This window comes from Dermochelys coriacea, chromosome 12, assembly GCF_009764565.3.
Source record: "Dermochelys coriacea isolate rDerCor1 chromosome 12, rDerCor1.pri.v4, whole genome shotgun sequence".
Lineage (NCBI taxonomy): Eukaryota > Metazoa > Chordata > Testudines > Dermochelyidae > Dermochelys > Dermochelys coriacea.
The window spans coordinates 23,558,300-23,584,938 of NC_050079.1; the positions used below are offsets into that span (position 1 = coordinate 23,558,300).

General features: G+C 41.0%; 1 protein-coding gene across 4 annotated transcripts in view; it reads right to left on the bottom strand.

The window, feature by feature from the left end:
- Window positions 1-1,016: 1,016 nt before the first annotated feature.
- Window positions 1,017-26,639, bottom strand: part of CEP89 (centrosomal protein 89) — a 120,945-nt gene continuing 95,322 nt past the window's right edge. For 2 of the 4 annotated variants that reach the window (XM_038368116.2, XM_043495138.1), the window contains exons 18-19: window positions 20,368-20,537; window positions 1,017-1,820 (exon numbers count right to left, since the gene is read on the bottom strand). In XM_038368116.2, the coding sequence (XP_038224044.1) occupies window positions 1,580-1,820; window positions 20,368-20,537 (411 nt within the window). In that variant the 3' untranslated portion in view covers window positions 1,017-1,579. Of the gene's footprint in view, window positions 1,821-4,474; window positions 5,386-20,367; window positions 20,538-26,639 lie in introns of those variants that run through there. The other 2 variants (XM_043495139.1, XM_043495140.1) reach the window with 2 other exon arrangements.

Consider the following 26,639-nt stretch of genomic DNA (forward strand, 5'->3'; position numbering starts at 1 on the left):
CCCTCACTAGTATCTGAGTACTTTCCATGTAAAATCACTAAAGATTTCGCTGTGGAGTCTGTGGTTCATCTCTATTTTGGCGTGTAAACTCTGTTGCTTGTACATTTTCTTCTTTTTTTAAACCCTTGTTTAAACCCTCCTTCTTGAATACCAATGTTTTCCTAAGTGAGGCCTTAATGTGAAGTAGAACACTCTGGGACATAAGTGAACTCTCTCAGATCCACACCAACTGGAGTCCATTTTCTTTGTTCTTTTTAAGGGACCTTTGTTTCCCTGATTTTATTTTTGCTGTTTAGTTCCTGTCAACAAGCAATAATAGATTATATATGTTGTAGATTTACACATTTAAGAAGTATTGTTTTCACCTTTTTGTTTTCAGTTCACAAACAGTTGTCAGTTCTCTAGCTAGGGTAATAAAACTAAGCAGCAAGCTAAAAAAAATTGCAAAAAGATCAAACATATAAATTGTGAAATAAAACCCTTCACTTTATACCAACTTTGAGCTTTGGTTACTACAATGTCCAACTGCTGTGAAATATGACAATAAATGTATCATACTAATAGAACAGATTTCCCCCTGCTGCAAAGAAATCTGTGAAGGGGTCTAGCTAGAGTAGAAAAAATTGAGGGGTTCCCTGCAAATTTTCCCCTAAAGGGGAAGAGGTTTCAGATGCAGTTGAATTTGCAGAGGGCAAAGCCTCCTGATCCTGGGGATGACTAATACCTCTTCTGACTTTCCATCCCCTTGGCAGCACAACTCGAGTAGGAAACCTGCTGCTGCTGGCTGGGTCCCTCTACAGCTGTTTATAAGGAACCATGGATTCAAGCAGCACTAACTCCCACTTGGATATCTGTGAGGTAGTAGGGCATGTGGTGCCACTAATTTGCCCCTGCCTTGTCCCCAAATCCCCTACACAGTCAGCACTTCCTCTCCAGGTAGTAGGCAATCGATCCTAATAGTAACATTTTGCATCCCAGGATATTAAAGTGCTTTACAAACAATGAAATAAAGATTAGACATTGCAGATGTTTTCTATGTATTTGGTTTGATTAAATCTCCACATATTGGATATTTAAACAACTGTATAGGATTGTTTATAGATAAAACTGCTAGCACTTCAAAAAAAACAATATAAAAACATAAGCATTATTTATGATGTAGGAGAATCTCTGGTATAAAACAAATGAATAGGAAACAGTAACCCAAGGATTTATGTGCTCTGTGAGTCTGGCAATTAGAATGTGAAGATCTGCAATTATTTATCCCTTTAATTTGATCAGTACAGCCGGCTTCAGAGTCATGACTAGTGCTATACTACATTTCTACTGCATTAGCAATGGCCTTTTATCAAATGACATCAACAATATTATTAAAATCTATACTAAAAATACAACTCTACCAGAGTGAGAATATGCTGTTATCAATTCAAGTTAACGTATATATCAGTATCAAAGAGCATAACGCTTTTTTGTTAGAACATATTTTTTGGTTGAGGAGAATCTAATTCAGATGTAGAGCTCTTGTTTTGTTTCTTTGGGATCATCTTTTCTTGTGTGAGATGTAGAGGCACCTTTGTCCTTAACACAGAGGTTCCTGTTTACTTTGATTTTTGATGGGTGATGATGGTTTCACATCACAGTAGCTAAAACCATATCCAGAAATAAAGTCTTTCTGAGAGATTTCATCTAAATATGATTCATAAACTCTGACAGTGCTCCACATGTTGTTGTTCTCCAGAGATTTATGCAAAAGTTCTTTCATTCTCCTGTTCTCTTTGGAGGTAGATTCCCAAACTATTTCAAGTTCACCTTCCACTTCTCTGAAAGAATGAAAATAAAAAGAGGATGCTGATTTCAAACATTCAAATCCAGTTTGTTTAAAAGTTCATTTGTAAGAATATGCCTTTTAACATTTAACAAAGTGTTACTGCATGATACATGACTTCAAGTACCTGAAATGTTTTGATTAAATTGGTCTCCACTGTGTTTAAAAAAACACATTAAGTATTTTAAAAGGTTGGGAAGAGAGGATGTGATTAGAAGCAAAACAGGAATTCAGGGCTTGTGCATGTGGTTATGGATCCCGCTCAAAGCACTAGCCTGTGATCAAAACAGTTCTTCCTTATTCCTCCTCCATTTCTGGGGAACATCATGGGTCAATTTCTCCTGTTACGCCACTACAACTCCCCATTCAAGTCACTGAGAATTGTACTTGCATAAATGAAAGGAGAATTCAAGCCCATGTCTGTACTTGTACTTGATTTTGCTCCCTCTCTGGACATCTGTGTACATGGCACTTGTACTGCAGGGATGTTCAAAGAATCTGCCAGCAAAAGTCACTCATACAGTGAGCAGATATTAGCCCCCTTCCTTAGGCATCCAATAGCATCCCCTGCAGAGTGCACTTAGCCCTGAGAATAGATCCAGCTGCTCTTGAGCACTGATACATAGGCTTCCATCAAGCCACTTCTGACAGTTTCATTGCAAATACTTCTCTTTTAAGTTCACTAGTTTTGGGGACAACCTAACCTAATGTTGACACATTGATAAAATAACCCTTTGAACAAGCCATGATGATTATCTGCCATTTGCTCTAGGATGCGAAGCATGAGAATTCTGGTAGATGGTATCTTTAGACTATCTCCATTACCAAGGAAAGGAGCTGACTTCTTCCTGCACTTCACAGAGCTACCTCATTCACACAAAACTACTCTCCAAGCACTCACTGCCTGATTGAACTTGACTCCCTTCCCTTCTTGTCGCATCTGCTGAGAACACACACACACAGTCTTGTCAGAAGGCAACTGAATGAAAATGGTGGTGATTTGATATCTGTTTGTACCCTAAGCCTAAGGCTTCCTCTGGTCTTGTACAGTGGCTGGCTTTTATAACTGCACTATGCTTTATAGGCTCACAACCTACTATCTCAATAAAAAGCAGGTGGCTCTCTTCTATTCCCTGTATACCCATGTGGCCTCAGATTAGTGCATTCTAGATCAGCCTGTAAATAAAGGAATATGTGGACATAAACATTGATGCATGAAAGTCAAAATCCTTGTATTTGAGTGTAGGATTTTTAAATTTTGTGATAAAGATCAGTGTGACTTCCAGCTGTTATATAGCAAAAAAGGTGTTTCAGCATCATAACATTTAATTGTACTACTCAACTGTGCATCTATCTACATGCTGCCCATATGCTGATATGCAGTGCCATTCTCAGATGTTCTGAATTTTTCTTTTTGGATCAAATGATCATTTTAAATCTACACCACCTTTCTCTCATACATACACATGCAGTATGTATACACCTTTCACACACACAAGCCTTAAAATCTGGGCTCATTTAAATAAGTTTGCCTAATTTTGTGTGTCATTCAGAGAGTAAACTACAAATTATCCCCTCAGTTCATACTCCAGTATCCATTATTAGACTCTACCTTATTATTGGCTGGATAGAGACTGCACAACCTCAGAAGATAAAGAACCACTTGAGAAAAAGAAAAGGAGAAAAGTATGGTGCCAGTGTTGGAGCAAGAAAAAAGGTTACTCTAGCGCCAGTAATAAACTAAATTATGGTATGTCTGCTTCACACGAAACAGTGTAGTTCCTTCCACTGTATCCAAAATGCTGCTGTCAAAATCACCTTTCTTGCACTGCACTCTTGAAATCCTTCACTAGCTTTCTCTTGCCTTCCAAACCAAGGCCCTATGTTATCCTTTCTTGCCTATAGCTCTGCCCTTTTTAATCACTCCCTTGCTCCGCCACTCTCATTGCCTCATTTCTATGTTTTTTTTAAACTCGTCTCTGCGTTTTCTTCCACTCCATCCTTTGTGTTTGGAACTTCAGAAATGGGTGAAACCATCTTACTGAAAATGACTCTTCTGCTGTGTACATCTGTTATTCAGCCAGGTAGGTATAAAAGAGAAGCTTGCTGATGTTTGTAGGAACTTCACACTACATGCCAAAGATATTCAGGAAGGGCAATAAGACTACAGGGGAAGAGGATCCTGGATGCTTACTACATTCCCAACAGCATTGAACCAGGGCGAGAAAATGCAAAATTTAAGAGTTGGAAGATATTTGGAATACTAGCTGCTTAGAAAGGTGGAATGTTACATCATTTACATGAGATATTTTAAGAACTAGACAATATTAAAAACCTTTGTTTTAATAACATAATGCTGCTTTCCATCTCAAATTAGACAATGAAACCCACTTTCAAAAGCAGAAACCTAAACAGTAACTAGCAGTGCTGAAGAGAACAGGAAACTGAAACAATTAAGGCTGCATGAGACTTTTCTTAAAGAACTGCTTCTGGAAGTACAATTTGACCTGATCCTATTGGTGAATAAATATACAGTGGGTGTCTCTGAGGTACAGCAAAGGAGTACTTGTGGCACCTTAGAGACTAACAGATTTATTTGAGCATAAGCTTTCGTGAGCTACAGCTCATTTCAAATAAATTTGTTAGTCTCTAAGGTGCCACAAGTCCTTCTTTTCTTTTTGCGAATAAAGACTAACACGGCTGCTACTCTGAAACCTGAGGTACAGCAGAAGTTTCAACAGGACAATTATTGTGTCCTTTCTGTTGCAGAGAGAGATTGAGTCCACCTCAGAATGGAAATAAAATTAGTTTTGTATGGATCATTGCATCAAGACCTTTCTTAGCCTTTCCAGGTAAATGCAAGTATTTGCATATGTCCTTGGCCAAACTTCTCTTCACTGTTGTTGCAGAAGGCTGTGTGCTAGCTTCTATAGAAACACTGAAATGCAGTCACCGCTAGAGAAAGCCAAGTGTGACAGGCCTTATGGTGTAGAAATGTGAAACATTATTCAGGGTAGGGAGAATAGCACATCTTAAATATTTCTGACTTTCTCTCTCAGACCTTTTGTGGCCACTTCGCCCAAAAGTGGCTTAGAATTAAAACTGTGTTTAAAAAGGGGTTTTATTAATTCATTTTGGTGACAAGTGTTTAAAAAAATACTCCTCTGACACTTCCAGTCTCTCTGGAGCACACCCAGAACCCTTCACTCCTACTGAGGGGATTTCTGGGGAGTAGATGCTGTCCCTATACCACAGAGAGGAACGTAAAACAAGCCCTGAAATGCACCTTTATATATCTCAATTCTTTTGTGAGATTTAATTTTATCCAAAAAAACCCCCCCAAAGCGCCCATCAAATGGAAAGTCTTCTGTAGTTTGCTGTATCTCAGGGGTTATACCAGAATTATATAGTCAAGATACTCTCCTCATTACAATTCCAGAGGTCAAAATTGTAAAGGAACCATCAATAATATTCAAGGCAGATGGAATAGATGTCTTTGCAGCCAGACTGCCCTCTGCCAAAAAGCCTTTGAATTGTTCCCTGGAGTCCATGGGGAATTTCTGTTAAAAAACAAACAAAAACAAAAATTTGGCTAATAGTGCCTGCTGACTAGTTGCATCCATTTTTTTCAGTTCCATTTTTTGGGGGCTGACTTGAACCTCCCTTGCCTTGACCTCTCATTGGCAGCCACGACTACGAAGGAATTTTGGGCCAGATGAGCGTAAAACCACTCAAACCCCATGGCAGGCACATGGGAAATGTTTGTCAGTGTGTTTGGCTGTGGGAGCCAACAAAACAGGTGTATTCCATAAGGCCTTTGCTGGCTCTGAAAGTGCCTCATTAATTGGGATGCTACCCTTCTCTGCACCTTGGAGAATGTCCAACGGCTTGTGGGTATTCTCCCACATATTGGTTTGTATAATCACAGAGGCCATTCTTCAAAGCAAATTCTGATAGGATTTATAAACTTCTGGGACTGTGAGGATGAGCCTGGGACTACTGAGTCCTCTGGGGAGAGCAAGGATAAATTGACTGGAACCAAAGTAGCCTTTTAAGACAGAGCTCATTCCTCCAATAGCTCATCTTGTTGGGCTGGTTGTTCAATAGAAGGAGCTTCTAATTGCTCTTCTACTACAGGAGGTTCTGATGTGGATGGTTCTGGGGACCTTCTGGAACAGGGTGGAGCTCTAGATCTGGAGGATCTAAGAGTCCCCTAAGAGTTTCACATCAGCCAGTATAGCATTGGAGGCCAAAATGTCTCAGGCTGCATTGGCTTCTCCTTGCTGTGTGATTGGTACAAATCCTGGTGCCAAGGTTGTCCATTTTAAAGTGGCCTGGATGATTCACTGGACTTTCTGTGCTTTGGAGGGGATTAAGAAGAGCTAAACAAGTCTGATCCAAACTGAGAGGGGCCCTTCGAATAACCATTTGGCATAAGAAGAACCCAACCAGGCAGGGCTACTTGATGACTAAATCTATCCAACTCCCAGCTGGGCAGAGGCAAGGTTGGTACTGGTAGTGGTACTGCAGTCGGTAAGGTGAATGTTTCTCAAGAAGCAGGCTCTGTTGGAGGCAGTGCATAGCCTGGCATCAACACCCAGGCTGACAAAGGCCCTAGTACCAGTGCCAATGTTGAAGACTCTCTGAGAATCAATGAAGAGTGCACGTGGGTGCTGGAAGATGCAGATGAGGCAGTCTCCGATTCTTTCCTTTGCCCAGATGCCGGTAACATGCCGTGTCCACTGAAAAGGTTGAGGGCCTGGGAAGAAACGAAGGTAGTAACAGCCCTGCAGACTCCTGCATCAACGGTAAATCAGGGGCAGACAAAATGGTCCTTGGCCACTTCATATGCCTGTGGGGTCGTAGGCACTAAAACAGGCATCACTGAAACAGTTTGTGTTGGTACCAGGCTCAATGGCCACTGTCAAGGTTCCTTCCCCACTCTGGACTCCAGGGTACAGATGTGGGGACCTGCATGAAAACCTCCTAAGCTTACTTTTACCAGCTTACATTAAAACTTTCCCTGTAGGTGGGGAACTTTCTGGGATGGGAAGTGGTACCTGGAGAAGGATTGCTAGGGTTTGTTGGTATATTCTGCTGAGCCTTTGCCTTCTCCATCTCCAGTTTAGGGTTTTCACCATTTGAACTTGTATATGGCCATGAGGGTAAGGGGCCATTACAGTTGGTGAAGCAGCAATGGGAGGGATTTACACCTTCTCCAGGAACTAACATTCTGGACTTTGTAACCAACCTACAAAACACCCTCCAAACCTCTCTAGCCCTTGCTAAAGAAAACCTACAGGATGCTCAAAAAGAGCGAAAAGCCTGGTATGATAAACATGCCAGAGAGCGTTCCTTCAAAGTAGGAGACCAGGTCATGGTCTTAAAGGTGCTCCAGACCCATAAAATGGAAGCGCCGGGGGAAGGGCCATTCACAGTCCAGGAGCGCCTGGGAGCTGTTAATTATCTCATAGCATTCCCCGCCTCCAACCAAAAGCCTAAGGTATACCATATTAATTCTCTAAAGCCCTTTTATTCCAGAGAATTAAAGGTTTGTCAGTTTACGGCCCAGGGAGGAGATGACGCTGAGTGGCCTGAAGGTGTCTACTACGAAGGGAAAAGCACTGGTGGTGTGGAAGAGGTGAACCTCTCTATGACCCTTGGGCGTATGCAGCAACAGCAGATCCAGGAGCTTTGTACTAACTACGTGCTGATGTTCTCAGCCACCCCAGAACTGACTGAACGGGCATACCACTCCATTGACTTTTGGATAGCATCCACTTTGGCCTGTAGGGGGTTGATAGTTCCTTGACCCACTTGGTGTCCAAGATAAGTCACTCTGTTTAGGCCTATTTGACACTTCTTAGCCTTAAGAGTTAGTCCTGCCTCCCTCATGCACTTGAAGCCTTTTTGTAGATGTTCCAGGTGTATCCACTAGGAGACCATCTACAAGTCTTTGGAAGGTGGTGGGTGCATTCCGCAGCCTGAAAGGGAGTACATTAAACTCATACAGCCCGACATGGGTGGTGAAGGCTGACCTTTCCTTGGGGGATTCATCTAGTGGTACCTGCCAGTACCCCTTGGTTAAGTCCAGGTGTCTCCTCAAGCTAAAACTGCTATAGTACAGGAGATCCAGGATATGTTACAGATGGGTGTAATCCGCCCCTCTGGCAGTGCATGGGCATCTCCAGTGGTTCTAGTTCCCAAACCAGATGGGGAGATACGTTTTTGTGTGGACTACCATAAACTAAATGCTGTAACTCGCCCCAAAAACTATCCAATGCCACGCACAGATGAACTATTAAAGAAACTGGGACGGGCCCAGTTCATCTCTACCTTGGACTTAACCAAGGGGTACTGGCACATACCACTAGATGAATCCCCCAAGGAAAGGTCAGCCTTCACCACCCATGTCGGGCTGTATGAGTTTAATGTACTCCCTTTCGGGCTGCGGAATGCACCCGCCACCTTCCAAAGACTTGTAGGTGGTCTCCTAGTGGATTAGGAGAATATGCAGTCGCCTACCTTGACTATGTGGCCATATTTTCGGATTCCTGGGCAGAACACCTGGAACATCTACAAAAAGGCTTCAAGTGCATGAGGGAGGCAGGACTAACTCTTAAGGCTAAGAAGTGTCAAATAGGCCTAAACAGAGTGACTTACCTTGGACAACAAGTGGGTCAAGGAACTATCAACCCCCTACAGGCCAAAGTGGATGCTATCCAAAAGTGGCCTGTCCGAAAGTCAAAGAAACCGGTTCAATCCTTCTTAGGTTTGGCCAGTTATTACAGACCATTTGTACGGCAATACAGCCAAATTGCCACCCCACTGACAGACCTAACCAAAAAGAAACAGCCAAATGCCGTTCAGTGGACCGAAGAGTCAGAAGGCCTTTAACCAGCTTAAAGTGACACTCATGTCTGACTCTATACTAAGGGCCCCAGACTTTGACAAACCGTTCCTAGTAAGCATAGATGCGTCCGAGCGTGGTGTGGGAGCAGTTTTAATGCAGGAAGGACCAGATCAAGAATTCCACCCTGTAGTGTTTCTCAGCAAAAAGCTGTCTGAGAGGGAAAGCAACTGGTCAGTCAGTGAAAAAGAATGTTGCACCATTGTCTATGCTCTGGAAAAGCTACGCTGATATGTTTGGGGACAGCGTTTCCACCTGCAAACCGACCATGCTGCACTACAGTGGCTTCATACTGCCACGGGAAATAACAAAAAACTTATTCGGTGGAATTTAGCTCTCCAAGATTTTGATTTCAACATCCAACACATCTCAGGCGCTTCTAACAAAGTGGCTGATGCACTCTCCCGTGAAAGTTTCCCAGAATCAACTGGTTAAAATCATCCTTCAGATGTGGAAAATATTATTATTCTTTATATACTTGGTAGTATATTTAGATGTGCATGTGTCTTATTAACTCTGTTTTTTCCTAGAGCTACAGGAAGAAATGCCAGCCAGCATTTCACCCTATCTGTGATTTGGGGGGGCGTGTCATAAATATAAAGGGAAGGGTAAACACCTTTAAAATACCTCCTGGCCAAAGGAAAAACCCTTTCACCTGTAAAGGGTAAGAAGCTAGGATAACCTCGATGGCACCTGACCAAAATGACTAATGAGGAGACAAGATACTTTCAAAAGCTGGGGGGAGGGAAAAACAAAGCCCCTCTCTCTGTCTGTGTGATGCTTTTGCCGGGGATAGAACAGGAATGGAGTCTTAGAACTTAGTAAATAATCTAGTTAGATATGCATTAGATTCTGATTCCTTTAAATGGCTGAGAAAATAAGCTGTGCTGAATGGAATGTAGATTCCTGTTTTTGTGTCTTTTTGTAACTTAAGGTTTTGCCTAGAGAGATTCTCTCTGTTTTGAATCTGATTATCCTGTAAGGTATTTACCATCCTGATTTTACAGAGGTGATTGTTTACTTTTTCTTCTATTAAAATTCTTCTTTTAAGAATCTGAATGCTTTTTTCATTGTTCTTAAGATCCAAGGTTTTGGGTCTGTGTTAAATTGGTGAGGATTTTTATCAAACCTTCCCCAGGAAAGGGGGTGTAATGTTTGGGAGGATTTTGGGGGGAAAGACTTTTCCAAACGGACTCTTTCCCAGTAATATACCGGTTAGACGTTTGGTGGTGGCAGCGAGGTTATTCTAGCTTCTTAACCCTTTACAGGTGAAAGGGTTTTTCCTCTGGCCAGGAGGGATTTTGAAGGTGTTTTCCCTTCCCTTTATATTTATGACAGCCACCATAAGGACGGAGGCGCAGTTGACAGTATAGTAGGAGGGGTTTTTTGTCTTGGTAATGGGAGACATGGGCTAATGGCCCAGTTCTACTCCGGATACCTGATGAATCTCATTGTTGCTCCAATCTCTTCGAGGTGAAAGATGAACTTCTCTTGGAGCAGGAACAGCTCCTAGCAGTCTTATGGGTTCTTTTGCGAGGGACCTAGGTGACCAGATTGCAGGGACACATGGGGGGATGCACGGTCCCAGCTCTGACCCCTGCCGCAAGCCGTGGATCGTTTAGGGGTGCATGGCCCCGGCTCCCACTGCAAGTGGAATTCTCAGCTGGAGAAGGGGGTTGGGATGCAGGAGGGAGTTCAGGGTGCTGACACCAGGAAGGAGTTTGAGTGCGGGAGGAGGCTCAGGGCTGGGGTGCGGGTTGGGGTGTTTACCTCAGTTAGCTCCCTGGAAGTGGTGACATCTCCCTCTGGGTCCTAGGTGGAGGAGCGGCTAGGTGGCTCTGTGAACTGTCTCGCCCGCAGGCACTACCCCGGCAGCTTCCATTGGCTCTGTTTCCTGTCCAATGGGAGCTGTGGTGCAGGCACTCATGGCAGGGGCAGGGTACAGAACCCCCCTGGCCATCCTTGCACCTAGGACCCAGCGGGAGATGTCGCCACTTCTGGGGAGATGCACCAAGCCAAGTAGGGAGTCTGCCAGCCCCGTCCCAGCTGCACACCCGGGAACCCTACAATATTGGGACAAATGGCGTCCTGATCATATATCGGTCGGGACGCGGGACAAAGTTAAATATTGGGACAGTCCCGATTTTATCAGGAAGTCTGCTCACCCTAGAGGGACTCTACAAGAGAAAGATTGACCTCTCCTGCATGAAGAGGAGTGCAAGTCCAAAGGCCTGTTCGAACTCTCCACCATACTAACAGTTGACTATGCATTGACAGAATGATCTGGTGCAAGTGCTGAGGTAGGCCTCTGGCCTGTTCCAGGAGGTGCAGCTTGAGGTGTAGATCCCTGGAAACTTGAGTATGTTTCTTGAAGGGGTGGCAAATGCAACTTCTCTCCTTGATGTGTCCTTCCCCAAGATACAGCAAACAATGTGTGTAGGGATCACTTTAGGAATAGATACCTCATACAAAGATCAGTGATTGAAGTCTGGAGAGTGCTGCATGCCCCTGGAGCGTACCACCACCAACTACACTAACAAATAAACTAGAAATAAAACCTGAAAACAATAAAGGAAACCTGTCTAACAGATACTAACGGCTAACTATTTACAGAATTAAATAAGCTAAGAGCTAGCTATGTCGCAGAGAAAAGTGTGAGGAGAACCTCTCCCGGAGTTCCAACTCAGGCTGTGAGTGGTTGTCCATCCCTGGAGGTCAAAGATAATCTCTTTCACAGGTTTTATTTTTTATTGATCCTTTGGTGACTGAGGAGTCCAATTGCTGAGCCACAGGCTCACTGGCAGATGTTGCAGGTGGTTGGAAGTCTGGGTTGGGCCACAACTGCTGCATGACTGTAGTTTTCTGTCCTATTCTGGCATTTTTCTGCAACCAGGGTAAGGCGATTTTCCTCAAAAATGGATGTTCCCTCTCTGACAAGTTTTTGCCAGTTATCCCTGTCCTGGGCTACTGTCTCCCAATGTATGGTGTCAACACCATATCTCTTGATGTTTATCTTGAGGATGTCATTAAAGCGTGCCCATTTCCTTTCTCCTTTGGTGAGATGGGCATACAGCAGTTGTTTTGGTTTGCGTACATCAAGCATGCGCACACAGTGCCCATGCCACCTCAGCTGGTGCTGAATAATCAGGGCCTCAACGCTGAAGATGTTGGCCTCTGTGAGGATACTGGCATTAGTGTGGCAATCCTCCTACTTTATGTTGAGGATCTTCCAAAGAAAGTACTGGTGCTGGTGTTCCAGGTTTTTCAGGTGATTTCTTTAGGTCACCCAAGTCTCACAGCCAGAGAACAGAGTTGGGATTACCACTGCTTTATAAACTAGAAGTCTAGTATGTGTTCTGATTATGTGATTGTTGAACACACAGCGCAACAGTCTGCCAAAGGCAAGGCTGGAACAGAGGATTCTGTGCTGAATCTCGACATCTATGTCTTCCCTTGAAGTGAGCTGTAGCTCACGAAAGCTTATGCTCTAATAAATTTGTTAGTCTCTAAGGTGCCACAAGTACTCCTTTTCTTTTTGCGAATACAGACTAACACGGCTGCTACTCTGAAATATGTCTTCCCTCTGTGAGAGATGGCTGCCAAGATAGGCAAAGTATTCTACATTTTCCAGTTCTTCTTTGTCAGCGTAGATCTTCCTTGCTGGGTGGGATGATTGACTAAGAGCTGGCTGGTGGAGAATTTTTGTTTTGTTGATGTTTAGAGATAGCCCTAGGCTTTTGTAAGCTTCAGAGAAGCAATAAAGGGCTATTTATAGATCCTCCTTTGTGCAACTACAGCACAATCATCTGCGTATTGGAGTCCAGTTATTGTTGCCAATATTACTTTATTTCTGACATGGAGACGAGAAAGGTTGAAGCGGTTGCTGTCAGTCTGATATTGGATGCCAATGCCCTGTGGTAGATAGTCTTGGGTTAACATTTTCATAGTTGCTAAGAAAATGGAGAAAAGGGCGGGTGCCAGTACACAGCCTTGTTTTATGCTAGTTCGGATGACGAAGGGCTCAGAGGTAGAGCCACTGCACAGGATGGAGACAGTCATCTGGTCGTGGAGGAGTCTTACAATGGTAATAAATTTGCTTTGACAAGATTTTCCACCAAGGTGGATTTGATTTAAATCAAATTGATTTAAATCATTCATCAGGAACACTCGATTTAATCATGGATTTCTACATAAAAGTGCATTCTTATTGATTGTTGTAACCTTAATAGATATTCTTCACAACTCTGAGATAGATGAGACCCAAACTGGATCTCTTTTATGGCCTGCTGCCACTATCCGATGAAGTGAGCTGTAGCTCATGAAAGCTTATGCTCAAATAAATTTGTTAGTCTCTAAGGAGCCACAAGTACTCCTTTTCTTTTTGCCATTACAGGTTTTCCCTTTGAGTGAGAGAATGGTATGGTAGATCTCAAATCAATGAAGGCTACACTCAGAAAGACCTCAAGAATTCTGGAATATGCTGCTCAAACAGCTTCACTTTTGTTTCTACTGCCTGTCCCTCCCTTCTCACATTTATCTCAAGACTTTTTCCTCCTTGTCCAGATCTATTCCACGCCCAACAATCTTCTATTCATTGAACTTTTTGAAACTGCACTTTTAGAGAGAGGTACGGGATTGACTGTGTATACAAATTTGCAGAGGGATAATAGGATTATTTCTCACCTCTATATATTTATTATTTATGTATTTTAAAACATCTTTGCTTTTAACAAGCATGTTATCTCTGGAGGCATAAATCCACAGTTTGAGAACTGCAAAACTAAGCATCTCTGATGGCATCTTCGAGACTTAGCACTGAGTCCCATTGGGTAGATAGAAAGATTAACCTAAAAATCTATACAGAAGACCCGGGAACCCCATAAGATTGGGTCCCTAATCCATGAACTATTGGAATTCATTTACAAAACTTTTCTTTAAACATTACATGAATATATTGTCGCATACTATAGAATTAGAATTTATAATCCCTATTGCACGATGAGAGATCTTTGAGCTATAATGTATCTTAGTTAAAACTATTTTGAGATTTTTTCCTCAAAAAGCATTTTATCAAAAAAATCTGATTGAAATAAAAACTGATTTTTTAAAAAAAATTAAAAAAAAAATCATTGCTTTTTATCCACCGTTTTTCACAGAGCCTCACAATTGACAGAATCAAGTCTTTGGTGTTGTGAAAGAGTTAAAAAAGAACTCTCATTTCTGTGGCTTTGTAGCAGGCTGGTCTGGCCTGGCCTTGACTCGCTGTTTGGCGAGATAAGCAACTACCATGAAAAGGGCCTGGAGTTAGCAAAATTTTGTGTAAGCTTGTTATCGCAAGTGAAGGTTAGGTTTAAATGCAATAATAATGGGCTTTTACTCATTGGCTGAAGAACTCTGTGCACGAGGGCAATGGAACCTACTGATTCGTGGAGGGGTTCGGGCACGAGGGCTGCATGCATCACCTACTCATATATATATGATGTGTAGACAATGCATAGGGTCCCCCTCTGACTAGCAGGGGGGCACCATGCTCGAGCGTAATAAACTTTGCAAAGACTGACCAGTGGTAACTTTTATTTGCCTCAGCCTAGACTCGAACTGTGTGTGACCTATTGGGTATAATTCGTAACAGTTTCTGTGCGTGACCTATCAGGTGTAATTGACAACATTGGTCAGATCGATAAAGGCCATTGCAGCTCCTGTTGTTCCTGACATTTTTCCTAGTTTTGCCTGCAAAAATCATGTCAGTGGTGCATTGTGTTGGTATGAAACCACACTGGGATTCTGGAAATATTTCCTCTGCAAGGGTGCCAGGGTCTGGCTTGCTATTGCCCTTTTCAGTCACAGGAATCTGGATTTAATCACAGCAGGACCACCACAGTCCTCATCAATCTCCAAGGAAAACACAGAACTTGGAGGCTATAATGAGGGATCTTTTAATCCTAGGATTCCATTAAAGGTCCCTGTTCTCTCTTCTTTTTACACCACTCCTTCCCCATCTTTTCCATGTATTGCTCCTACTTCACAGGGACCCGTTGCATCCCCCCAGAAGGAATTTCTTTAGGTCCTGCACTGACATTAGCATCCTGTTTTGACATTGTCTGTAAAGGCCCTTAGTTTAGTAGATTTTCTCTCAAAGACCTGTGCTAAACATTATTCTGTCTTGTGTGCCAGCTCTTCATTTTGGTCAAGAGTTGATAACTCTACATGTAAAATTAGCATTTTTAAAGTGGACATACATCCAGCAGTGAATAAATATCCCACTTCTAAACATGACTGTACAAGATGATAATCTTCTGTTTGTTTCTTATTAACAAGTGATTGCCTAACTTATTAAAGATGAAAATGCAATTAAAATCACAACTATGCTAAAGAGTGATGAGATTGAATACCCTACTTTCTGCTACCAAAAAGTGTGAATACTAAGATGTTTTAGGAGAATGAACCCAATGGAAGGAGAGCAGAGGCAGGTTCAGTGATTTTCCCAAAATTGAACCTCCATTTATCTCAGATCCTAATTCAGCCTTCCAGCTCAGTGAGTTAGCCATCTCAGTCCACTCTGTAGTATATAAGCATCCACATCACAAAGACCAATCCCACAACCAGAACACAACATTTCATCTGAAAACCTAAGGCAAAAGACTATATGGGCCCTTTCCCCGATTATATAGGATTGTAAAGTTTTGTATTGCTGCACCTTTTCTGAGGATAAACAGAGGAAATTTAGTCAAGATTTTCATTTTCATTTGCACATTTTAATGTGCAAAACGGCCATGACATTTCTTCAGAAAGTGTAACAGCTGTGACAAATTACTATGTACTGTACCACTGCAGAGGATTTATAAGATATAATATGGTGTGACCTAGAAAAATCATAGAGGAAGGAAAACCAGTGTTCAGAAACATAAATAAGATGTGATAGCGTTTACCAACCCAATTTCTTACCCTGCAGCTATATTCACAACTTAGATTACATATGTCAGATATAACATTTAATTTAAAGAAAGATGTGTGAAACTCTATTCATCATAAACCTGCTCTATAAACAATAATAGCATCAAATGACTATCACACCAAATTCTTCTGAGCTTTGTGGTACAAAAGGTTACTGTGAATTTGCAATATATTTGCAAGAAGGCTACAAAAGTATTTAACATAGGAACCTAATAACTTCAGAATGGTCATACTAGGTCAGACCAATGGTCCATCTAGTCCAGTAGCCTGTCTTCTGACAGTGGCCAGTGCCAGATGCTTCAGTGGGAATGAAAAGGCAATTTATTAATTCATTCCGTCATCCAGTCCCAGCTTCTAGCAGTCAGAGATTTAGGTTTATTTGTTTAATATATACATTATGGTAATGTACAAGTAAGTAGTTATGAATGTTATTTGTGACTACCTGTATCACTTTATATGGGTAACTGTATATTTGTTTTTATGCTTCTACCCATTGTTAAGGTTTGTATATTTATAATATGAATATGGTACTAATATATTCATATTTATTTATTCGCACACATTTGTCACTTCATTTACCTTTTTTCATTATTCTATAGATATATTTATAAACTATTACATATACTTTGATGTCTATGAAGCAATCGGTTCTTCAAGTGCTTGAACGTGTAGGTTTGTGCGAGCTCCAAGCACAGTTGCTGGAAATTTTTCCCTCAGTTGTATCCATCGGATTGGCTCTGGTGCCCTGTGGTGCCATACACTCATAGAGCCAATATAAAGGGCCTGGCCTGCGCTCCCTCAGTTCCTTCTTAGTGCCCATGACAGTGGAACTGCTCTTTCTTTGCTTTGGCAAACTTTCCAAGTGATTTTCGCTGGTTTTTATAGTGTATGTAGTTGAATTAGTTGTAAATAGTTATTTTTTTGTCAGTAAGTGGAGTTTTTTGTCCATCAGTTATTGGAGTTCATTCGTTACCTAAAGCTGAAGCATGCCTCGGTCACCAGGCTTCAAGCCCTGTGCCTCCAGTGACGAGGCGATTCCCCTAAGCGACCCACATTCCAGTTGTCTGGGAGAGACTCATACAGGCGACAACTGCCAGATCTGCAAGTACTTCAAACCACACACAAAAAAGAACTTAGAGGCAAGACTGACATACTAACATGAGTTGTCAGCAGGGATTGAGCCCAGGACATTCAGATTCACAGTATAATCCTCTATTATTTGAGCTAAAGGGATAACCTGTGTCAAACAAACTGTTGTCTATGTGGACCGGACCCTAGAAGAGCATGTGATACACACTTTGTTAGTGGCTTACATAGCTTCTGGGGAGACAGCAGTGGAATGTCAGGTATCTGGATATCTGCGTTCCTTTACTAGCTCTGGTTCAATGAGTAGACAAGGGGTTGCAGGAAGTATAGCTAAGCAGTAAGATTTGGCACATTTATTCTTAAAGTGTGGTTAAGGGAAGAAGACGACTGTTATGTTAGAGATATGGGTTCTATTCCCAGATGGGGTATAAGGCCTTTTTCAGTTATAAAGATTTATGAATGGCAGAAATATTAATACTGATCTTTGGAAGAAGTGAGCCTAGTAATCATAGCTCCTCCCAGTCCAGTGCACCTTCCTCTAGGCTAGAAAGAATTTTTTAAAAAAGGATCTCTGTCGTCAGACTGCCAAATGTGTGACTGTCAGCCAAGTGTTGCCTCTTGCATATCTATGTTGTATGGCTATTTTGAATTATCTTGGTTCCTTTAATTACATTGATTGAGGTGTTAAAAAGGTGTGTGTAGGAGAAAAAAAACTGTATTTTTGCACAGCTTAGAGCACCATGGTTCAAATATGCTCTCCTTGATCCTTTTTAGTATCACATCTTGAATTGGAAAGTTGGCCATTTAGAAACTGTTTATTTAAGAGACCCTGTTGCTCCATGAAAGCTTTGTATATTGCTTTAATAATATATTTTAATAATCCTATGTGACTCCATTTAAGAATTTTTTTTAACATACAAAGATTTAAAATGGCAGTCATTTTCATGAAGACTCTGTTTCTGACACTGTTATAACTGCAGGCTGAATATTGTCCCCTGCAGGAGTCTGTAAGCTGTGCATTCTGCCCAACAGAAATGTCTGTTTTTAAGAAGCTAGCTAGCTCATCTTCTAGCAATCAACTCCTCAAAGCCAGGTGAGTTTAAGGCAGATCCTCCACATTTGTTAGCAACTAGAACAATGCGCACAATTATAAGCAAGTTTAGGAATAAGAAATAGCTGTGTTGGCTTTTTTTTAAAAGCACCCATAAGTAATAAAAGCGCCCATAAGTAGCCCCATTATGAAAGCAAAGAATTTCAAGGTATGAATAAAAGTTATAGCTAATATCCTGACCCTAGCTGTGACCTATTATAAAACAAAATTTAAGAAACTCAATAGTATGAGGAAAGGACATTGCATCATCCCAGGTTCTTCAGTTTACCTAAATGTATTGCTTTTGGTTAGAATTCAGTGTCAGTGTCTTTAAAATTACTGTTTCATTTGCTTTATAGTGCATCTCAAGAATTATTGCTGTAACATTAACACAAAAACACTCTGCTAGCCAAATAGTCCACATATCTTCAGTTAACTGTTTTATCGCATCAGCTTTCCTGATTCAAAATTCTTGAACACAGTATGATTTTAATTAAATAGATATTCTAAATGTACAGTCTAATACATGACGCCTGCACGTGTAAGTTATTTTACACCCATCTTATTTAGTATTTAGAATAGTTTTATCTTTATCACCAAGTATTTTAAATTCATAATTGAAATTACGTGCTGAAAACAATTTTCTGTTCTGCAATTTGCTCCTTGAACAATGCTGGTGGAAATAAATCTGTAACAGTCCATTACTGTCCCAGAACTAGTGATGCTGGTTGCCAAGCTACAGATGATTAGTGACATCTAACCTACAAGTAATTCCTCCTTCCACTTTATTCCTCTGTCAGTGAAGGGACAGTGATAAAGATAAACCTTACAAAGCTAGAAATACATTGAATTGACAGATGATGAGCGATGAATTTTTAATTTATATGGGAGACAGACATACTATAATATGTTAGTATTATTCCTTTAAAATGCTTGGCTTGGGGTGACTGGTAAATAACTTATCAGGAGACAATCACACCTAGAGGAATCTTGATTTATTGACAATATGGTATTTAAGAGGTGCATGAAACAACATAAGTGAGGTATTTAAGCATAATTAATTATACTTACCACATTAAATTAAAAAATCTTTATAGTTAAAAATAGAAGGGATACTCCTAGCTTTAGAATAATAGGATTAATCTGGCTTTTCAGCTATAGGTCTTTATCTATTTCAGTTTAGTGTTTAACATAACTGCTACAGCAAAATACAAAAGCTGAGCTGACCTAAAACAGGAGAATTAGAAAATGAATAGCAAAGCAACTATCGGAACCTAACATAAATACTTTACTTTCTATCACTGTATGCATCATTTTATGCTCCAGTATGTGGGGTTTAGACTGGCTGATTTCAGCTCCTTTTCTTGGGGACATAAAGCCAATATCTAAGAGGCTCATATGATAGCACTATGGCTTTATGCCCTAGTGGATATCACGTAGTTCTCCTCATTTAACTAGTTATTTTTTTAAACAGTTGGCACAGGCATGCATGGAGAAGAGGCATTTAAATAGTTAAAATCCTAAGTAACCATTTCCCAGACAAATCAAGAATGTCAGAATACTCTATTTTTCTGCCAGTTCTCAGAGATGAAGCAAAATTATGCTTATTATGTATCTACCAACAATTTAATGCCATCTAATGACACTGTATGCACTAACTAGAAACAGAACTGTGCTGATCTTGTAGACGTTGATGGCAGTCTGTTTGAGCTCTGGTTTCCATAATTTTTAAATCCATATTATCTCACAATGGCTGAGATGACTTGCAGTATGACTGCTTAATTAGCTCTCATTTATTTTGATTCTTTTATGCTGATAATGGGAATGTGTTATGAAGTCTTCCACCACCAGGGGGAAAAATCTCCTTATGGAACTATTTATATTAATAGGATATTTCAACACTGACAGTCATAATCTTGTCAAAATCTGTTAAAACTGTTTTTATTTTCCTTTTGTGCTCTTGATGGTGGCAATCTACACTAGTGGATAATAGAATATTAAGATGTCATTATATATCTTATATACTAAAACCAGTCCCCTCTCGGTGTACTCATCTGACAAGGTTCTCTAGCTGACTGATTTCACTTCCCATTTGCCAGAAAAACTGTCAGCAAAAAACAGTCCTTCAATCTTCACTGAAAGATGATATTAAATAAATTATCATAGTCCTAGTGATATACAGACACAGAAGAATTAAAGGCTGGATTCAAGATGATATTTGCTACGTATTACTTTTTGTTGAGATGCAATAAGCCATAGGGAGGATTTTTAATTATAGTCTTAAGAACAGCAGTAGTCTTCCATGGAATACTCCTTCCCTGTAAGCTTATATTCTGGAGGTGGGAAGAAGACAATAAAGAGCATTTCAGTATAGCTAAGAAATGAGTGACAGAAGGCTCCCAGAGCATACCAGATGGAGCTGTGATTGAAAGCAAGTGCGTGCAGCTGCCCCGTTTTTACCACTCAATCCAATTGGCTTGTTTTTGACTGAGACTGACTTACCTTTTCTGCTGCAGCACTTCATCAAGGGTTTCTTGCTTGTCTTGCAGTAGCCGCTGGAGGTGCTTCATTTCATGCTGGTATCGAGAAGCCTTCCCAGCAAATTCCTCCTCTTGCTCAGTCATTTTGAGACTGATGTCTCCAAGCTTCCCAGCAGCTTTCTTTTTGTATACCTATGAGAGTTGAAGACCGTAAGGAAACTGTGATTATGGCAGTCTCAAGGATAGTTACTACTGACAAAATAACCAGCTAAATATGTTCCTTTCTTACTGTGGTTTGATCTTTAACTCACTGAAGCCATGCTTAAATAAATCAGGTAAGTTGCACAGATATCTTTTTTAGAATATTTATTAATTGATAGGTATTATGCATGTACTTTCCACTGCATATATTAGAGATGTGAATAGTCTGAATATTACCTATTATGCTTATGTTTTTATTTTGGGTGAAAATGACAGAAATCAGGAAAACAAAATGGGTTTACTTTTCTAGGTGTAAAGCTGCTCTTCTCAGCACATGTTGCTTACCCATGAATTCAACAGTCAAGTCTAATTATCTGTCTACAACATGAAGAAATAGGAGTAAATATTATCGGATGGCATGTTTTTGATCTTACTACAATGAGAAAAAATTAGACTGATTTCCTTATTAAATTAAGTGTATAATCAAAGAGTTCTGTTTTCATAATATGAAACTATATTTTATTGGAATTACTGTTCATGAACACTTTCTCCTGAAAAGGGTACTGTTCTAAAACAGCTCAGAGTAATATATTGCCAGAAAATATGCTTAATACATTTGTCATGTTAAAATATTTTGCCGCTTCTGCTGCTAGTTTATTTTTTTTAAATGAATACCCTAGTGAGTTTTTTCCTTCCTATTAATAAAATAACCAATTATGCAGGTCTGAACCCTAGACATTTTTAAAAAATACTTTTGTATAAAATGTATCTTTTCAGCTTTTAGAATCAATTTCTCTCTTACACTGCATGTCACCATGTGGAATGCACAGAAGTATAAGGCTTGTCAGCTTAGCATCATGATGCCCCATGCACTTCCTTTACGTTTTTTTAAAACGTTTTTTTTCTGCTAATGATTGCAAATGGAACACAATAACTCATCATAGGCTGTAATTTTGACGCTTTCCTTACTACATCCATGTGATCTGAAAATAGAATTTTGTGCTGGAAGCAGCTCATGCAGTATGACTGGAAATTCTCTGAATTGAAATTTTGAAAATACTGATATTCAACTGTTGCAAATTCAAATATGCCCACATGGCTATCATCTTAACAAGACAGATTCTGCTTGCTTGTACATAGGTGTCCTAGAGAGAGGGATACTGTAGAGATCTCCCCCTTCTCCTTGTACGTCAGCACAGGGAGCAGCTTAAGTTTTCAGCAAAGCATTTAAACAAGTGCTTAATAGGGATGTAAAAGGTTAACCAGGAAGCAGTAGTTTTACTGGTTAATCCAACTTAACCATCAACCCTGGGCCGACCATCTGGCCAACCCCAGCAGCCCTGCGCTGGCCAGAGAGGTGCCGATAACCCATGCACCATTCCAGCAAAAAATTTAAGCAGGTGAGTAGTCCCACTGAAGTCAATGGAACTATTCATGTGCTTATGTGCTTTGCTGACTAAGGGTGGATATTCAAATTGGACTTGGGCTTCCTGGTTCTCCACTGCCCTGCAATTCTGTAGCTGTTTACAGCTGTGCAAAGTGGGCGTAAAACACTACTGTTCTAATTTGATAGTATTTTATGCCCACTCTGCATTGGCGTAAATGACTACATAATGGAACGCAGGGCACAGGAGTGTTAGTGTCATCAGTGTGACAAACACCTAGACAAGACATGGCCCCACTCACATGCAGCTAGAGCTAACACAAGCTCCACCCTTTTAAGCAGCCTCAGAATGGTATGTCTGCACAGTCTGTGGCAACAAGCCTCATGGCCCAGATGGGCAGACTTGAGTTCGTGGCATTCGCACTAGTGCTCTAGAAACAGCTGTGCAGACAACACTTTGAAGTTGCGGCTTGGGCTGGAGCTTGGGCTCTGAAGCCTATCCCCTCCCTAGCTTTCAGATCCCAAGCTCCATTCTGGGCCACATCATCAAAGCACTGTCTACACAGCGTGAGCTCCAAAAACCCAGGCTCAGAGGTTTGCTTTCACAGGCTGTGTAGATATACCCAGAGAATGTACCTTGTAGGCATTCTACCAGTCTCTGCCCTCCATACAGGGGTGAAAGTAAGTCTAGGGACTTACCAGTATGAGGCTGGGCTGGGTCCCACTCTGGCCCCCAGAAGGGGCGGGGCCTCAGGCGGAAGGGGTGGGGCTGGGAGTCAGAGCTAGCCCCAGCGCACCCTGTACTGGCAAGTGCCTCCTTCCCCCTCCCCAGGGGGGCCGGGGGCTCTGGCAGCGGTTTAAAGGGTCCTGGGTGGTAGCGGCGGCCGGAGCCCTGGGCCCTTTAAATCGTCCCCGGAGCCCCGCCACTGTTTCGCCAGGGCTCCGGCCGCCACTACTGCACCAAGCCCTTTAAATTGTCCCTGGGGCTCTAGCAGCAATTTAAAGGGCCGGGGGCTCCAGCCGCTGCTGGGAGCCGCAGGCCCTTTAAATTGTGCCTCGGGAAGCCGATCTACCCTGGTACGGCACACTGGCTCTTGGCGGTATGCTGTACCGGGGCGTAACGGGTTACTTTCACCTCTGCCTCCATATGCTGAATTCATTTAGCAGCAGCTGCTGGTGTGGTACACATCCACACTCCCCAACACAGCTGTGGCTTTAAAAGCCATAAAATAGCTCGTAAGCTGGTCAAAAATGGGACAAACTTGGCAGTAGTCATTCCAGTTTTTAATCCTTCTGATTTACATTAATGTAGTTAAATAATGTTCTGTATTTCAGGACTCTTGCAGTTGGGGAGGAGTCAACAAAATTGGGTGATAGATCCATATAAAATATTTGCCCCCCATCTGTTTGTCACTGTTCTGACATTTCTTTGGTTCTTAAACCCCTACAGAGTCACCACCTCTCTTAGAGCTAGATTGGTAGCTCTTGGACCTTGCAGAGGACCAATCCTTTTCCTACAAGACTTACACTCTGCATAGACAGAACCTGGGACAGTAACTGGAAAGTTCTGGCAGAGGCAGACAGATTGGAACACAAATTGTTTCTACAAGTCTACTCTGAGGACAGGTTACAGGTAGACATCCTTTCTGTCTTCCTCCATACTGGCTTCCTAACCACATCTAAAAGAACAATTCAGATTAAGAACTACTTATCAACCCAGTCTATCTGAAATCCGCACCTGAACTCTGTATCATTTGTTAGGAGGAACTAGTCTCTTTTCACAGAGGAGATCACCAAGATTTCTCAGGATACCCTGAACCAGAAACCACACAAACATAGTATCTTGACACCTTCCTACTCAAAGTTCTGTCCATTCATGCAACAGTAAGTCCAGAACACATTGAAGGAAGTGTAAAACCTTCTTTGGGTCCAACCCTTGCCCTTCCAAGTTGGCAAAGGAAAGTGAAGGATAAATATGATTTCTTCCAAGAGAAATATGGTCAGTGCACAATTTGAAAAATTAACTCTTTCTTTCTCTTTAAAGCATGCCATAATCCTATGAATTCTGAAGAAACCTTCACTAGATGCAATGGAACTTGACATCTATTGTCTGGTGTCAAATCTCCTTTGGACTTCTAGGTAGCATTGCATATGGTGGATCATACATTGCTGTTCTCTTAGGTAGGAAATGTGGCAGGTGTCAATGGAAATGTTCTAAAACTCTTTGAATCCTTCCTCAAAGGTTGTACACAGGATAATGATGGGCAAATACTCCTTTATCACTAGGCTTCTCACCTGTAGAATAGCTCAAGATTTAATTCTCTGTTCTGTCCTACTCAGCATCTATATATAGCCATTGGGGGGAAAGGTGAGACTGCATCACAGGCTCAAATACCAGAAATATACAGATAACATCTGTCTCTATTATTCACATATGCAAAGTCCTCAATCACTCAGCTATCTTGGTGCCTGGTTAATATCAGCACAGGGATGAGGAGCAGTTGGCTGAGACAAAACCAGGAATGAGGGAGGTTATGTTGAGGTGGCTTTAATATTGTGTGTATGATCATCACAGTCATGCACTGAGGTTAAAGCCATGCATTTGTGATCTCATATATAGATATCAAATCTGTTTTGACTAAGTTTCACATTAAGTAAAAAGAATTGTGCATTGAAGAGGCGTGTTATGATAAACGGAAATTCTGCATTTCCTTAGTTATTTCAGACTTACTAAATTCATGAACACTGTAGAAATAAAATACTCTGCAAACTGATTCAGTATTATGAAATGGTGTTAAAACACTGGACACAACTAGCGTTTTAACAAGCTTTCAGAAACACTGGCCTCTTGACACTGTCTGGAAAATGTATAGTCTGAGTCCCTTTTGGAGTAACACAACCCTCAACCCAGCCATGGGGACTTCTAAAGGAATTACTGTACTTCTATGGTAGTCACTCCAATTTCACCCTTGTGTCTTGTAACATTATATGAGATGTGCTATGCTATAATCAGCTGTGTAGAATGATTTTCAGCAGTGCGATGCTTATTTTCTTCAATGGAAGTCACCATCCCCTTGCTCAATAGCTCTGAAAATCAAACCATTAAGCACCCAATACTATAGTCCTCATGCAAGCCCACTGATTACAATGGGAGTTGCATGTGAATAAGAAGCAAAACAGGCTCTTGGAAAAGTACTTCCTGTCTTTTCTTAATAATCAGAACCCCAGTGCAGATGAAATTATTTCTGTTCAAGTGTGTAGTATTTCCAACCCCAAGCTTCCAATATCATGTCAGGCCCCCAAAATTCACGAAATTTGCTTACAACTCATGACATTTTTAAACCAATAATGTGGCGTTCATTTGCCTTCTCATTTGAGTCTTTAGGTGGCACTCAGGTCATGTTTTCAAGCTTTCTGCAATGAGGAGGAGATGGTCTACACAAATGGCTAGCCACTAATTTCCATTTCACAGAAACTGACCACCACCACAACAGCAGGACAGGTATCTAAAACAGCCGTAATAGGAAGTCACTAGGGTCACTTTTTGCCCTTGTCATCTTACTGATTCAAGCTAAGACCAAAGTTCAAAAGTTACATAAAAGTTAAAAGTAAACATCTATATTAATTTTTCTAGGTTATCCATTACAGTTCATCACCTGTCAAAAATTTTCTAGTCTTCCATGTTATTGAGTTCAGATGACAAAAGAACAGAATGTTGTTGTGCTAACTAGCATTTGATCTGCTAACCAACAGTAAAGCTTTGCTAATATTAAACATAAAACATTTATGCATGCGCTTAACATTACTTATGTGAGCAGTTTCATTGTAGCCAATGGGACTACTTACATGAGTAAAGTTAAGCAAATGTAGAAGTGTTTGCAAGATTGGGGCCTAAAATTGCGAAAGGGAAAGAGTTAAGACTCCTATAGCAATATTAATTGCCACGTTTAACAACAGGAAAAGAAAATATTCTCTATGGGCAATGTTTAGTATGGTATTTCTACTCAAATTAAATCTACACCATAAAAATTGAGGCTCTGGTCCACAATACGTGGAACACAACTGAGATAACCTTGCTATGGGAGTTTTGATTTTATATTTCTAGATTATATTTAAACTCCAACCCAAATAGCGCTTTCTGAATTTTATTTCTTTAAAAAAAAATAAATAAATAAAAAAAAGTAATACGGGGGGGGGGAGCTTGCTCAGAATAGCAGTTAAATGGCAGCAAATTAGGCTTGGAAATTCTCATCTTACTGAGGTAAAATGAGGTTGGTGAATGCAGAGTTCCCACAGTTGCTGCTCTTTTTTGGCTAGAGTCAGTTTTCTGTAAGACTAGCTTATGTAAAGTGAAAAGCTCAGGCTTACATTGCAATGGCTCTATAACTTACTTTTTTGAAAAATGAGGTTTGGAATGTGCAAAATGAAGCACAAACTGAGCATAAAATTGCAGCCTCTAAATTCACACTTACAGTTTTCATGGGTTCTTGATGTTAGTGCAGGATTTTTTTTAGAAGACTGTGTTTTGTGTTTTTCAAAAGATACTTCTTATCTCTCTGACAAATTGTCCCAACTGGAACAGTAGCTCTCGAGCCTGTCTGGCTGGGCAGGAAATATATGCAAACAGAGAGAGGCTTCGAGCGGCTCCATGGGATGGTCAGGATAAGAGATGGAGGGGGTTCTGTTCTTTGGGGCTGCTGGACTGCCTC